At 42.0% G+C, this 15,556-nt stretch overlaps 1 protein-coding gene across 3 annotated transcripts in view; it reads left to right on the top strand.

Moving 5' to 3' along the window:
• taf1a (TATA box binding protein (TBP)-associated factor, RNA polymerase I, A) overlaps positions 1-15,556 on the top strand; it is a 38,176-nt gene that overhangs the window by 12,534 nt on the left and 10,086 nt on the right. For 2 of the 3 annotated variants that reach the window (XM_060830921.1, XM_060830922.1), the window contains exons 2-9: positions 325-481; positions 2,459-2,628; positions 3,906-4,019; positions 4,625-4,823; positions 6,368-6,495; positions 8,395-8,553; positions 10,150-10,216; positions 10,781-10,904. In XM_060830921.1, the coding sequence (XP_060686904.1) occupies positions 355-481; positions 2,459-2,628; positions 3,906-4,019; positions 4,625-4,823; positions 6,368-6,495; positions 8,395-8,553; positions 10,150-10,216; positions 10,781-10,904 (1,088 nt within the window). In that variant the 5' untranslated portion in view covers positions 325-354. Of the gene's footprint in view, positions 1-324; positions 496-2,458; positions 2,629-3,905; positions 4,020-4,624; positions 4,824-6,367; positions 6,496-8,394; positions 8,554-10,149; positions 10,217-10,780; positions 10,905-15,556 lie in introns of those variants that run through there. The other variant, XM_060830923.1, reaches the window with a different exon arrangement.

Genomic DNA, 15,556 nt, shown 5'->3' with positions numbered 1-15,556 from the left:
GGTTATAGTGCAACAGGTTTATTTGGGAGCACTAACTTTCAGAGCACTGCTTCTTTAGGTGGTTGTAAAGTTAACCAGCTGATGAAGGAGCAGCACTCTGAATGCTAGTACTTCCAAATAAACCTGCTGGACTATAACCAGGCATTGTGTGATTTTTTTAACTTTGTCCAGTTCTCTCCAACACTGGAGATCTCCAAATCATGCCCGTCTCTTCAGCCATTGATTTGTCACCTTTGACCTTTTATTCTTTCCCTTATTCGAGTTTGGCACCTGGAGTAAACCAGATGTTGGCTCTTTCTTTTAAAGATTATTTCTACTTTTCAGGCTTAATTTCACATTAATGGTGAGCTGAAGATGGATGATGGGATTGCTGAGCTAATAGCAGAAAGAGATAACTCAACTGACGATGGGCCTGTTCAGGCGAGCAGTTCACGGCCAGAAATCTGTTTACACCTGCCTAGGAGTATACTTCAGTTCCAAAGTACGGATACTTCAGTAAGCCATTTCTGTTCAGCTTATTAATTCATTTTAAGTTCTGAGCCTGTATATAGTGACATTAGAAAATACTATAAGACCATAAGATGTGGGAAGAAAATAGGCCTCTTAGCCTATCAAGTCCACTCCATGATAATCCTCAAATCTCCCTTCCTACCTCATAACCCTTGACTCACTTAATGGTTAGAAATCTGTCTATCTCAGCTTTCCATGTATTGAATAACCCTGCCTTAATAAGCTCATTGGTTTTTATAGAACAGAAAATGGTTATGGCACAGAAGGCAGCCATTCAGTCCATTGCATCTGTACTAGCTCTCCAAATGAGTGTCATGGTTTAGTGCCACACTCCAGCCTTTCCCAACAACCCTGAACATTGTTTTCTGTTTAAGCTAAGATAAAGTCTCTATGTCCCAGAGGACGTTAGGGTTGCTGTCTCATTTAGGGGAATGACTGGCGGTTGTTTAACCTGAGGGTCACTGCTACCCGGGTGAGGGGAAAAATTGAAAAGGAGATCTTCAGAGTGACCCCAGCCAGTCCGGGAAATAAACTCGCACTTTAAGCCTTGCTCAGCATTGCAAACTAGCCGTCCAGCGAACTGAGCTAACTGACTCTTTAAGTAATTGCCTCCCCTTTATGAAGGTGTTAGCCAATGGTCTTGTGGTATTGACGCTGTTAATCCAGAGTCCCAAGCAATGTTGTGGGAACCCAGGTTGAAATCCTGCCATGGCAGCTGGTGAAATTCGAATCCAATAAATATCTGGAATTATGAGTCTAATGATGACCATGAATCCATTGTTGATTGTCGGAAAGACCCATCCAATTCACTCATCTCCTACAGGGAGAAAGCTGCCACGCTTACCTGGTCTGGCCTATATGTGACTCCAGACCCACAGCAATATAGTTGACTCCTAATTGCCCTCTGGACAACTGGGTATGGGCAATAAATACTAGCCTAGCCTTCATCCTGTGAATGAATAAAAAAACAGCCCCAAAGGTTTTGGGGTGACTTGGTAGAGGTGTACGAGATGATTAGGGGTTTAGATAGGGTTGACCATGAGAACCTTTTTCCATGTATGGAGTCAGCTATTACGAGGGGGCATAGCTTTAAATTAAGGGGTGGTAGATATAGGACAGATGCTAGGGGTAGATTCTTTACTCAGCGAGTTGTGAGTTCATGGAATGCCCTGCCAGTTGCAGTGGTGGACTCTCCCTCTTTGTGGGCATTTAAACGGGCATTGGATAGGCATTTGGATGATAGTGGGCTAGTGTAGGTTAGGTGGGCTTGGATTGGCGCAACATCGAGGGCCAAAGAGCCTGTACTGCGCTGTATTTTTCTATGTTCTATTTCTATGTTCTAAATGAACCTTCACCACCACCACCTCTACCTTATCCTTGCCAAAGGCTATGTGATCTCTCCATTAAACTTGCCACCACCCATCTCCTTCAATGAGAGAGAGCAGCCTGTGGTCCTTTGGGACTGTGGCAACTTTCACTGGGACTCCATCACACTGCCTGGAACCGCATTCCATGTCCTGTTGAGCACTGTGTGAAAATGTGTCTTTTCGCCTTGCACTTACATCTCTGACAAATCACTTTTTTTTAAAATCTGTGCCCTCTTCACGAGAAGTTTCTGTCTGTCTTCCACCCTGCAGAATTAGGTTAAAGCATTCCCAATTACTGGTGAAATCCCTCTCAAGGAACTTAGTTCTGTTCAGGTGCAAATCGCCTGATTTGTGTAGGGGCTGTCTCTGCCAGAGCGACTCCCACAAATTTGAAGCTCTCCCTCCATAGTTTTTCCAGTGACACATTGATCAGTCTTATCCTGTTATTTCTGTATTCCTTTGTGCGTGTGATCCTGGCAGTAATTTTGGAGGACTGGGTGACTACATATCTTTGATCAGTTATGTGCATGTTCAATGACTGGCAGTGCAATTATTTTCATGACCACGCTTGTGATGTGCAGATATCAAAGATGCAAAGCAAACTGGTTTCCGACGGACAGTCCAAACTTGTCTGAGTCGCATTGAGAAAGCCATGCTTCATCACCAGTGGCAGACTGCTGCCGAACTGATGACAAGCTTCTTCCAGATCTTAGAAGACAATACCACCAGAAAACAGGCTTCTGCTAGTAAGGTAAAGGACATTTGTGGAATATCATTGTAGCTCAACATTCTCCACTCATCTGAAATCATGCCCCAAATTTGAGTATCTTTGGCCTGGACCTGGAAAGGTATTGGTACTGGGCATTCTTGACAATATGAATGTTGGGCAGCTACATTGGGCAGATAGGACGCTGGTCTAAGGCTGTTGCTGGCCAGGCAAGGATATACAGTTACTTCCCAAAACTGTTAGAGATTCAGTTGGATTGTTATTGACAGTCTAACAAGTTTGTGGTCACTTGTATTAATCCACTTTTTAGTTTTCTTTGTTTTTAAAAAAAACAATTCAAATGTTGCGATTTGAACATGCATCGTCTGAATTATTAGGCCAGTAACACAACCCCATCCATTTATTTTATCCCGAATGTGCAAATCTCCTCCATGCTAATGTGAATATCGATCTGTTGGTGATAATTGATAATTCAGTTAATTGTAAATGAAAAGCTGTTGCTTCATTATCAGTTTCCCATGTTGATAATGCTGCTTGAGTAAACATTGCAGCACTCTCTCAATGGGCTTGCAATATTGTTAATTCCTGAATTAGCTGGTTTGGCTTTATTCTCACTGTATGATTTGCTCTTTCTCTTAGTAAGTGGTTTCAAGCAGAGTCCCTTTTGTGCATTTAGTTTACGTCGTTATGTAGTTCCTGAGTGGAATTAATTGGGGAGACAGTGAAAGAGGAAGAGGGTGCATTAGGATTTGGTAGCTCATGATATAGACCCCATGTGGGCAATGTCATGTGAGATCTATTCTTGTACACATTATTAATATTTGCATTTAACAAACAACATTAAGCATCTAGCACTAGAACTTAGTCCACAGACTGTAGCTCGCTCTGTTTTTGTATTTATAATATTAACAATATTTGAAAATGTTGTAATCTTGAAGTTCAGTATTATTCATGGAGGTATGTACTTGATTCAATATTTCTAGCTGCAGACCCAACATTATTATATAAGTGTATGTTGCATGCTCATTAATACAGTGCCAAAGTCACTTAAATAAAAAATGAAAGTTGAGCAAATGTTAAGGAAAGTGTATTCCCTGAATGATCACTTATAATTTCAGATCCCTGCTTTATCCTATCTCTATCATTTCAATTACAATTTCTATGTATTCAAAACATTTTGCAATGAATATTTTTCAGTATAGAATTTGCTAAAGTATCAACATGATTATTTCTAAGTTTTAAAAATGTATTTTGATGAGAACACTTAAAACAATATTGAAATGGCACTGTTTCAATGTCAGGCCATTTGGACGATTGGAACTGCAATACTTCAGTATCATCCCAATAGCTGCATTGAGGACGTCAGTTCATTTGCTAGGAAAATGAAGAGTATAGGAGTCAAACATTACCTGAAGGTAAGTAAAAGGAAATACTCCGGCCCTCCTCATTTATAGCACTTTTTGTGACCTTCCGGCACCTTAAAGATCTTTATAGCCAATGAAGTACTTCCAAAGTGTAGTGAACCTCACTCTGTTAGTGTGTTTGAATTTAAATGTTGAGATCGTGTTGTTCTCAAATGCCTAATTGGCGAAGTTGTTAGTTTACACGTCTTTTTCTTCTTAAAATATATTTTTTTGGAATTACCGACGTATAGTTCACCAAGATATTCGTATCACCTGTTACCCTTGTATGTTGTGTGTATTACGGACAAGTTCTGAGACATTATTATCTCGTTGTAATTTGTTTGAATCTTTTTTAAAAAAAGGATTCCTTTCTGGGTTCGTTTTTATAGAATTTGGATTCAATAAGTACTAAACGATTTAACCCACCGTTGGTACCCATTATGATTACTTGCCAGAGATCAGTTACTTTATCATGAATCTGAACAGATCTTACCCTTCATGGTGCAGTATGGGAATGATGTGGCTACCCAGTGAAATGTGCTTGTGTAAATGTTTAAAAAGCCTAACTTGCAGCATCAAGTAAACTAGAATCTCCCCTCTTCTCTCTGTTCCCCAAGATCTGCTTGGAGCATGCTATTCACCTGCTGTGCAATGGAAAGATGGAGGAAGCCTACAGGGAATTGTCTCTAGCTGAAACATGGCGATATGGTGAAAATTCTGCAGCTCAGCAAAAAGTGCTGAAACTCATTCAGGGTTATAGGTCATTGCTTGACTATTATACATGGGTTAAAAAGAATAGTGCTCTTCATGAACAAGGTAAATGCTTATTGTGGAGTCTTAATGTGCACTGCTATTCTTAGCATCCTGCTTGAATTGCGTGTTTGTGCATGTGCAGGGCAGTTATGCAATCAGGCACGGGTACCTTATGCAGGATGGTGTTGGCCAATTGTGAAAGCAGTTTGCTGGCATCTCAGGAAAGGAATGCTCCTGCTCCTCTTAGCCCATGTGAGGTTTGACACTTGCCTGCTGGGTCAAGCAACTTGCGCAGCACAGTGGCTCAGTGGTTAGCACTGCTGCCTCACCATGCCAGAGAGCCAGGTTCGATTTCAACCTTGGGTGACAGTGTGGAATTTGAGTGTTCTCCCCGTGTCTGCCTGTGCAGTTGGAGCCAGAATTTTGTGTTCATGTTCTTTGGAAGCTGCATTTTCCTCCCACAATCCAAAGGTGTGCGGGTTAGGTGGATTGGCCAGGCTAAATTGCCCCATAGTGCCCAGGGATGTGCAAATTAGGTGGATTAGTCTTACTAAATGCAGGATGACGATGTTGAATTTGGCTGGGATGTTCTTCAGAGAGTTGCTACATGACCTGATGGACCAAACAGCCTCTTTCTGCACTGTAGGGGTTCTATGAATCTAATTTGCCCCCAAGAAGATGGATATGCTTCCAGTCATCTTTCCTCTAGAAGTGGGCAGTGGACAGCTTTGAGTTCAGGTTTGAGATTGATGAACACACCACACAACAAAATGTGCTTGTGCCAGGGTTAAAATCCTGCCCCTCCCCATTCCACGTCTCCCACTGTAAAATGCCTGCTTTCCTCTCTATCTGTGACCACTTATGTGACTTTAATTTTTAGTATTGTACTGCACATTTTGCTAAAAACTAGTTTTCACTTTTTCCAAAGAGCTGAAAATACCTCATGGTGAAATCTTTGAGTTGAATTTCAGCCCTTGCTTCAGCTTTGAAACAATCGTCATTTGATTCTTTGACTGTGTCCATGATACACCAGCTTTCCTTGTGCCCCTTATCCTTTCAGTTGTCCCTGATGTTTTGGCTTCCCTGTTCTCTTGCAGCATCTCCCCTCTATAATGTAACACAGTAAAATTTGTTTTGTTACTGCTGCTTGTGCAGTTAGAGCCAGAATTGCTAGCACTACTTTTGCTTCCTGTCCTTTTATCTTTGCAAGGCTTCAGAAATCCGGCCTTGATTGCTCCATGTTTCTCTTTGGCACCAACATGCAAAGTCAAAACGTGTGGTGCTGGAAAAGCACTGAAGGTCAGGCAGCTTCCGAGGAATGTCATTCCTGATGAAGAGCTTATGCTCGAGATGTCGACTCTCCTGCTCTACGGATGCTGCCTGGCCTGTAGCGCTCATAACACTTTCTAACTCTGATCTCCAGCATCTGCAGTCCTCACTTTCTATCTACATGCAAAGAGTGTCTTTCTATGACCCACTCTTGGTTTTGTCTTACTGTGCTCCTGAGAAACACCTTAAGACACTTGGCATTTGAAGATGCAGTACGTAGGATGAATGTAAGGTTTTGTACTTTTTACAAGAAGTAAAACTTTGTACTCTAAAACCAGGTGATGCCGAAATCAATTCGGGCAGAGCGCAAGAGATGCACAACTATTTCCGACAAGCCTCCATTGGTCTACGTGATGCTGTAGAAAATCCTGGTGTTTGGGATCCCTTCATACTCAGTTATGTAAATGTAAGTTTCAGTACCTCTAGGTACTTAACACAAAATGCTTTAAAACTTCAATATTCTCCCTGTTACTAACTAGTTTTTGCAAGGAGCTTAATACTGCCACAGTGTTCCTTTCTTATTGGTTCGAAGCACAACAGTTGGAGTGCTGGGACAATAACTTCACAGTAATAGGTTTAAAGATTCAAGTCCCATTCCAAAGAGATGAGCACATTATCTAGGCTCTTCCTCGTTATAGTTCCTTTATGAGTGCTGCACTATTGCTGTCTTTTGTATAAAACATTTCAGTAAGGTATGGTCGCCGCTAAGCTTCTGTGACACAATTGCTGGAAGCACATGGGAGCTCTTCGGTACTTTGATCAATATTTATCCGCAGTCAGTGCCCTCACGTGATTTGGTGATTTGTCTCATTGTATAATATGAGACCTTCTTGTGTGTACCTATATTATAGCAATGATCGTACATCAAAACGTACTTATTTGAAGGGTGAAGTGATTAGGAATGCCCTGAAAGATCTTAAATAAACGCAAGTTCTTTGTTGGGTTTGCTGCCATGTTCGCAGCCTGAGTGCGTGCTTGGGAAATTGGTGCTGCAACTTTTAGCTATTTACATAATTCTTTCTGAAATATGTTGGGGAGTAGGTATCAGAACGTTGAACAGAAGGTCTTGCAGACCATGGTTGAAGAAATCTGTTAAATTGCCAATGGAGCAAATATATTAAATACTGACTGAAGTGGAGTAATAGGGTAACTGAATTTTGCTTCACTGTTTTTCATTTGTCCATAATTTTTACTTGTGGCGAGATTCTTGTGTTTTGAACATAAATTTTCCATATATGTGCCCACTGGAGGGTGCTTTCTGACTTGCATACAGCAAGTGAATAGTTTACTGAATTTATACATCGTCATTCTGCGTTCTCTGAGTCCTGTTCTTTGTAGCCCAGCTTGAGAGATGTTTCCTCTGTGTTTTAGGCCATTTGGGATCAATTAATAATTTTCTTTTAACTTGGGCCAAGGGCTGTCTGCAGGATTCTCTGGTTTTGTGAAAAGTCGTGCTTGTGGGTGTAAACATCTCCGAAATCAGCATGGAATATGCATCCCTAACTCAATGTGCTGATTGCATTCAATCATCAGTAGGAACTATTGTTTAGCATTTACAGCTGAAATAGATGATGTCTCTGTGTCAGCAATAAAAGGTTCAAGAGAAAAACATTTGTTATTCCTTGTATTTTGTAACCCCTTAGGTGGAGGTGCATGGTCTGTTTTTTTTAATGTTAATGCGAGAAATCCCAGCTGCTAATTGTTGGATAATAGTCCCAGTTTCAGATCACTATGCTTGAAATAACTCTGTAGAGGCTGGTATATTGGTGTGTGCATGTTCTGGAAAGTCTACCTACATGTGGTTTGGAATGTTTAAACTGCTTGGCAATGTCCAAATCAGAACCAATCAAAATAGACATCTGGTTAAATGGTCATCTGGTTTTACTGGAGGTTGATACCAGTGTAACTTTATCAGTGATTGCAGAATCAGTCTTCAGACTGGCTCTGTCCTAGCTGGTCAGAGTCCATGTACTGAGCACAGGTAAATAAAGGGTGGCTTGGTGACCGGACACCAGCCTCCATAAGGTCTTCCAAAGCCTTTGAATGTTTCCCTCGAAATGTCATTGCTAAGATATCCTGACAGCTGACTGCTGAGGCTGTTAATATTTTGTTACTTTCAAGTGTGTGGAAGCTGCAGAATGATTAACTAGCTAGTTGGTTGAAGCTTCCCCTTCCAAAACAGTCACCGATGAGAACCAGCAGAAAATATACTTTTGCCTGCAATTAATTTGAATATCTCCATTGCCCCCCTTGTAAATGTTGATAACTTGTAAATGTTGATAACTTATATTGTTTTTGATTTCAGCTCCTTGATTTCTACGATGGTTTTGAAGAAGCACTGGCCGTGTTAGACAATTATGCTTATAATAGCAGATTTCCACCAAACCCAAATGCTCATGTATATTTGTACGAGTTCCTGAAAAAACACAATACCTCGGCTAAAAAACTGATCAAAGTACTGAGGGTAAGATTCACTTGTCTGAATATTGCGAGAAGGGTCTGATTTACTTCATTTGCTTGGATTACAGCATTTATTACATTGTTCTCCTCTTCACTGCAAAGACCATATTTGCCTCTGTTGCACCAATTGGAGGTGTATTGAATTTGTATGTACATTACAGCTGGCTGGTTCATGTTCCTGGACTTCTCTGTATGTGGCACTTCACTGCAAACTTTAAAGACTTTATTTTTAGTCGGCTTTTTTTTGGTTGTTTTGCTGCATGGAATAGCAGACATATCTGGTGAATTAACAGCTGTTGCCTTAAGCTGCTTTGCAATTGTCTGTCCTCATCCATTTGCTCTGGTCTGCTTTCTGCACGTGGAGGCATCCTGGTGGTTAATCCATCATAGAGGAGGCAAAATAACTGTCTGCTTCACTGTTCACTTGTGCTGACTGGTTGAGCTTTGTGGGGGTGTTGCTCAAGCCTAAATAACCAGTCACTTCCCAATATTGTGACTGAGCCTAGATCTCAGGCCAGGGGCTGAGGTGGAACAAGGCCAACACACATTACAATCTTGGAACAAACTGAAAAATTCATAAACTCTTTATTTTGACTCATTATTTTGTACAGATTAGCTAACAACTTTTTGTTTTAGAAAGCGTTTACTGTATTGGAAAGAACAGCTTTGTTAAAGCTTTGCTTTGTGATGCTGCTTGAGAGGAATATATGGGCTGGGGCATTGTGGAGAACTCCCGTGTTCCTCTTCAAATCCGTGCAGTGGGGTCTTCTATGTGTCTCCACCAAGAAGGAACTGTGTCCTAACATGTTATCTGAAAAATGATACTCCCAACATGACAGTATTCCCTCTGGTGTATTAGCTTAGATTTTTTGTTTAAACACAAGCCCTGGAGTGAATGTGTTGTGACTCCAAGCTAAAAGTTCTACTCACTCAGGCATGGCTGGTGTGGCTGTTAAGACTTGGGCGTTCAGTTTAAGGCTGGAGGTCCAAGATCTAGTGGAAGCTTGTGGATCACTTATGTGGTCAAAGATCTGATCTGCCTTTACTTTCCAAGGATCGTTTGCTGGAGCTCCTCCATCTCGTCCTGGTTATTTTTGAGCAGAAGCGCAGAGGGCATTTGTAGAAACTGCACCTCTTGATGAGCCATATTCTCAATCATCTTGTTATGGTTTAGCTTCTGTTCCAACTGTAAAATTTATTACACTGTTAAAAATCGTCGGTTTTCTTCTGTGACAATTAATAAATTTCACTTGATTTTCTTCTTTAATGTTTTATGAAAAATGCAAGTTCTTCCCAGAAGCCAGTATCTGAAAGCAGAGTGAAAATACATATCCGTGACTGCTGACCAGTCAGCACGTGTACACACCAACGTTGGGTACAAGTAGCCTGTTTTGCAGGCTGCAGGCCTCTTTTAACAAGCTCATAATGTCACTGTTTGTTCATAGTAACCAGCATCTATTAATTTTGTGCCCGTCTGCTTTGGAAATACATTGTGTATCATTTTATGGAGATGGATTTGTTTATTAAATGTGTACTATCCCATTGTACCCGTTTTTAGGACATTGCACTATTTACTGAAGTGTTTCTGTTGAATCTTTAGATCTTGCATCAGCTGGTTCCTTCCCATGAACTGATGTTAGAATTTCACTCGCTACTACTTCAATCAAGTAAGTACTTCAGTGAAAATATTGTTTTTGCTGAAAAGCAAGTGCATAATAGGATCTTGAGGCACATTGGTGGTGTCCCTACCTCCAAGCCAGGAGGCCTGGGTTCAAGTTCTAATTACCCTAGAGGTCTGTCATGACATCTGTGAACAGATTGATTAGAAAATAGCTATAGAGTAAAAAGTGAGGTCTGCAGATGCTGGAGATCAGAACTGAAAATGTGTTGCTGGTTAAAGCACAGTAGGTCAGGCAGCATCCAAGGAACAGGAAATTCGACGTTTCGGGCCAGAGCCCTTCATCAGGAAGGAAGCCCTCATTCCTGATGAAGAGCTGTGGCCCGAAACGTCGAATTTCCTGTTCCTTGGATGCTGCCTGACCTGCTGTGCTTTAACCAGCAACACATTTTCAGCTAGAAAATAGCTATAGGAAAGATTTGCACCGCTTTGTCTGACTCATACAAGAGTACTAACTACTGACCACAGCATTGATCTGTGAACTCAGTTAATTAAAGAAAATCTTATCGCTTAAAACCAGAAGCTTCATCCATATTTTCTCATTCGGTTTCAGAAAAAAAGAAGCATCGTAAGGAAGCACTGGGTGTCCTCTTCTGTCTTCTAGATTTTTCTACATGGAAAGAAAACTACCACGTATGGAAATGTTTAATAAAACAGATGAAGAAAGTTATAGCTGAGTATGTACACTGTTTTCAGTTCTCATGTGGGACGTTCTCACTGCTAGCTTGGCAACATTTCTTGTCCATCCCTAGTTCCCCTTAAGAAGGAGGTGGTGGTCCATGTGCTGTAGGTTGACTGAAATGTACTTAGGGAGGGAATTTCAGGATTTTGACCCAGCGACACTTAAGCACTATATTTCGAAGTCAGGACGGTGGGAGGCATGGAGGGGAACTTGCAGGTGATGGTGGTCCCCTGTATCTGCTGCCTTTGTCCTTCTAGGTGGAAGTGGTCATTAGTTTGGAAGGGGTTGTCTAAGAATCTCTGATCAATTTCTGCAGTGCATCTTGTAGGTAGTAGCAGCAGTGTGTACTGAGTGTGAGTGGTGGAGGGAGTGGATGTGATGCCACACAAATGGATGGCTTTGCCCTGGATGGTGCCAAGCTACATGAGCTGTGTTGGGGTTGAACCCAGCCAGGCAACTTGGGATGATTCCATCACATTCCTGACTTGCGTCTTCTATATGGTGAACAGACTTTGGAGAGTGAATTATTCGCTGCAGGATTCCTAACCTCTGGCGTGGAGTTGAAGCCACAGTATTTATATGGCGAGTGCAGTTCAATGGTAACTCCATTGAATGTCAAGGGCTGGTGGTTAGTTTGCCTCTTATTGGAGATGGTCTTGGTCTGGCATTTGTGTGGTGTGAACATAACTTGCCATTTGTCAATCCAAGCCATGTTTATTCCCCAAATCTTGTTGCATTTAAATGTGGACTGCTTCAGTGTCTGAGATGTCACAAATGATACTGAACATTGTGCAATCGTTGGTGAACATGCCGACTTCTGACTTTATGGTAGAGGAAAGGACATTGATAAAGCAGCTGAAGATGGTTGGGTCTGGGACCTACACTGAGGAACTCCTACAGAGATGTCTTGGAGCTGAGGTGACTGACCTCCAACAGCCACAATCATCTTCCTTTGTACCATGTATAACTACAACCTGTGGAGAATTTGCCCTGATATGCATTGACTCCAGTTTTGCTAAATCTCCTTGATGCTACTGTCCATCGAATGTGGCCTTGATATCAAGGGCTTCCATTCCCCTCTGATCTCTGGAATTCAGCTCTTTTGTCTCTGTTTGAACCCAAGGCTGTGATGCGGTCAGGAGCTGAATGGCACTGTGAGACAGTGAGAAGGTTATTGCTGAGCAGGTGCTGCTTGATAGTGACTTTACTAATAACTGAGAGTAGATTAATGGGATGATAATTTGCTGGGTTGGATTTGCCCTACTTTTTGTGTAAGGACATAGCTGGGCAATTTTCCACATTGTCAGGTAGATGTCATTGTTGAATATGTACTGAAACAGCTTGGCTGAGTGAGCAACAGATTGTGGAGCACAAGCCTTTAGTATTTTTTCCAGACTATCATCAGAGCCCCATAACCTTTGCAGTATCCAATTCCTCCAACCGTTTCTTGATATCACATGGAATGAATGGAATTGGCTGAAGGTTGGTATCTAATGCTGGGGACCCCTGGAGAAGGAGAAAGTGAGGACTGCAGATCAGAGTTTAAAAACGTCATGCTGGAAAAGCGCAGCAGGACCACTGGAGAAGGCCAAGATGGATCATCGACTTCTGGCTGAGGATAGCTGGAAATGCCTCTGCCTTATCTTTTGCACTGATGTGCTGGGCTCTCCCATCACGGAGGGTGGAAGTATTTGTGGACTGCAGAGCTTAAATCTGATCTCTTGGTTGTGGACATCGCTTAGCTCTGTCAATGGCTTGATGGTCGGCGTGCAAGCCATCCTGTTTGGTAATTTCACCAGGTCAACACCTCATAACACCTCATTTTTAGGTATGTCTGGTGCTGCTCCTGGCATGCCCTCCTGCACTCTCCAATGAACCAGCACTGATCCCCTGGTTTGATGGCAATGGTTCAGTGGGAAATATGCTGTACCATGAGGTTACAGATTGTGCTGAAGTGCAATTCAGCTGCTGATGATTGTCCAAAGCATCTCATGGAAGCTCAGTCTTGAGTTACTAGATATGTTTGAAATCTGTCCCATTTAGAACGATAATAGTGCCACTCAACACAGTGGAGGTGGAACTTTGTTTCCACAAATTCTGTGAGGTGGTCATTCTTCTCATTACTGTCATGCAGCTGTATCTGCAACCAGCAGGTTAGTGAGGATGAGGCCAAGTATGTTTTTCCCTGTTGTTGGTTCCCTCACACCTGCTGCAGGCCCAGTTTAGCAGCTACATCTTTTAGGACTTTAGCAGCTTGATCAGTAGTGCTGTTGATGGTGGACATTGAAATCTCCCGCCAAAAATACATTTTGCGTCATTGCCATCCTCAGTGCTTCCTCCTAAGTGTTGTTAAACATGGAGAAATACTGATTCATCTGCTGAGAGAGCATGCTATGTGTTAATCAGCAGGAGGTTTCCTTGCCCATGTTTAACCCGATACCACGAGACTTCATCGGGACTATAATCAATGTTAAGGATTCCCAGGGCAACTGGAAGCTGCAGGGAGGTTGCAGAAGGACTTGGACGAGTGGCAAAGAAACAGCAGATGAAGTACAGTGTGGGAAAGTGTGAGGTTATACAGATTGGTAGGAAGAAGAGAGGCATAGACTATTTTATAAATGTGGAAAGGCTTTGGAAATCTGAAACGTAGTGGAATTTGGGAGCGGAGTCCTAGCTCAAGATTCTCTTAAGTTAAAAATGCAGGTTCACTTGGCAGTTAGGAAGGCACATGCATGTGCCTTAGGCATGAAGAGCTTGTCAAACTAGCGGTTGAGAACTCTGGCCTGTACCCACTGGAGTTTAGCATGGTTTGGTGGGGGAGGGAGCGGGGCTGGCCAGGGGCAAGGACTTGATTGAAACTCTCAGGAAGCGGAGAATCCTGGATCGAATGGACGTTGAGAAGATGCTTCCACTCGTAGGAGACACTAGGTCTGGGGAGGCACAGCCTCGGTGAAGGGACAACCTTTTAGAATTGAGATGAGGAGAAATGTCTTCAAAGAGGAGGTGGTGAATCTGTGGAATTCATTGCCACAGAAAATTATGGAGGCCATGTCATTGAGTGTCTTTAAGGTAGAGATAGATATGCTCTTGTTTAGTCACGGGATCAAAGACTCCAAGGAGAATGGGGTTGAGAAACATATCGGAGCCGAAAATGTGTTGCTGGAAAAGTGCAGCAGGTCAGGCAGCATCCAAGGAGCAGGAAATCGACATTTCGGGCATGAGCCCATCAGGAATGAGCTCTTCCTGAAGAAGGGCTCATGCCCGAAACGTCGATTCTCCTGCTCCTTGGATGCTGCCTGACCTGCTGCGCTTTTCCAGCAACACATTTTCGGCCGTGATCTCCAGCATCTGCAGTCCTCACTTTCTCCTCCTTGAGAAACATATCAGCAATGATCAAATGGTGGAACAGGCTTGATGGGCTGAATGGTCTAATTCTGTTCCTACAGCTTATGGTCCCTTCCAACTGTATACCACCTCTGCTTGGTCTGTCCTGCTCGTGGGGCAAGACATACCTATGAATGGTGAGGATACTATATGGGACATAGTCACAGAATCATAACTTACAGCCAATGTTAGGCTGTTGTTTCACTGGTCTGGGTGACTAGCCTCCAGATGTTGGTAAGGAGGACTTTGCAGAGTTGACAGGGCAATATTTGCCATTGTCATTTCCATTGACTAGCTCGATGCCAGGTGTTTGGCTTGGTTTCATTTCTTTGCTGAGACTTTGTAGCAATTGATACAACTGAATGGCTGGCTTTGCCATTTCAGAATCAACCCCATTGCTGTGGGCCTGGAGTCACATGTAGACCAGGTAAGGTGATTTCCTTTCCTGAATCAGATGGGTTTTTCCGGGCAATTGGAATGGTTCCATGGTCATGAATATATTCTGAACTCCAGGTAGAATTCAAATTCCACCATCCGCCGTGGCTAGATTTGAAGCAGGGTTCCCCGAGCATTAACTGAGTTTTTGGATCAATAATCTAGAGATAATGCCACTAGGCCATTTCATCCCTGATTATTCAATAATTTTACTCCTTTTGACCTTTTAAGAGTGGTCTGTTCAGACACTGAATTAAAGATTATTTTCTAATTGAAAAAAAGTTGTGCAAACCGGACTGAAATTATTCCTGTAAAATGTTTGATGGCATAATGGACTGTTTGGCTCTAATAGTCTAAAGAAATCTATAAACAAGGAGAGTCTTTACTTTTGAATTCTAGCATTGCTTTCCTGAACTGTGGAGAACCTGAGAGCAGCAAGTTTTTAAAGCAAAATTGGAATTTTTTAAAGAGATTATGTGTTCTATGTATTTCTTATCAATGTATTATGGATAACAGGTTCATTTGAAGGATTAACTCATTTTTTTCTGTCTGTTCTCAGTTTTTCACACCACAATATCAAGATTACTGAAGTATAAATTCTTATTTAAATAGTTGCTTTATGTTACCAGAGTGAAGATGTGTTTTTTTGGGGTACTTTAAAGGGTTGTTTATAACTTTCTGCATAAATGCAGACAAGATCTGGAGGGATCAAATATAGTTTTGCAACAGTTTTTCCATGTTTGCAATTTCAATTCCTGCAATCATTGTTTATGGAACTTGCCAGCGCCGTCTTCAACTTTCTGCAAGTGAATATAATCAATAAGAGGA

This window comes from Hemiscyllium ocellatum, chromosome 10 (assembly GCF_020745735.1).
Source record: "Hemiscyllium ocellatum isolate sHemOce1 chromosome 10, sHemOce1.pat.X.cur, whole genome shotgun sequence".
NCBI classification, from domain to species: Eukaryota; Metazoa; Chordata; class Chondrichthyes; order Orectolobiformes; family Hemiscylliidae; genus Hemiscyllium; species Hemiscyllium ocellatum.
The sequence above is the reverse complement of the archived record's forward strand: the minus strand, read 5'-3'. Positions and strand labels throughout refer to the sequence as shown.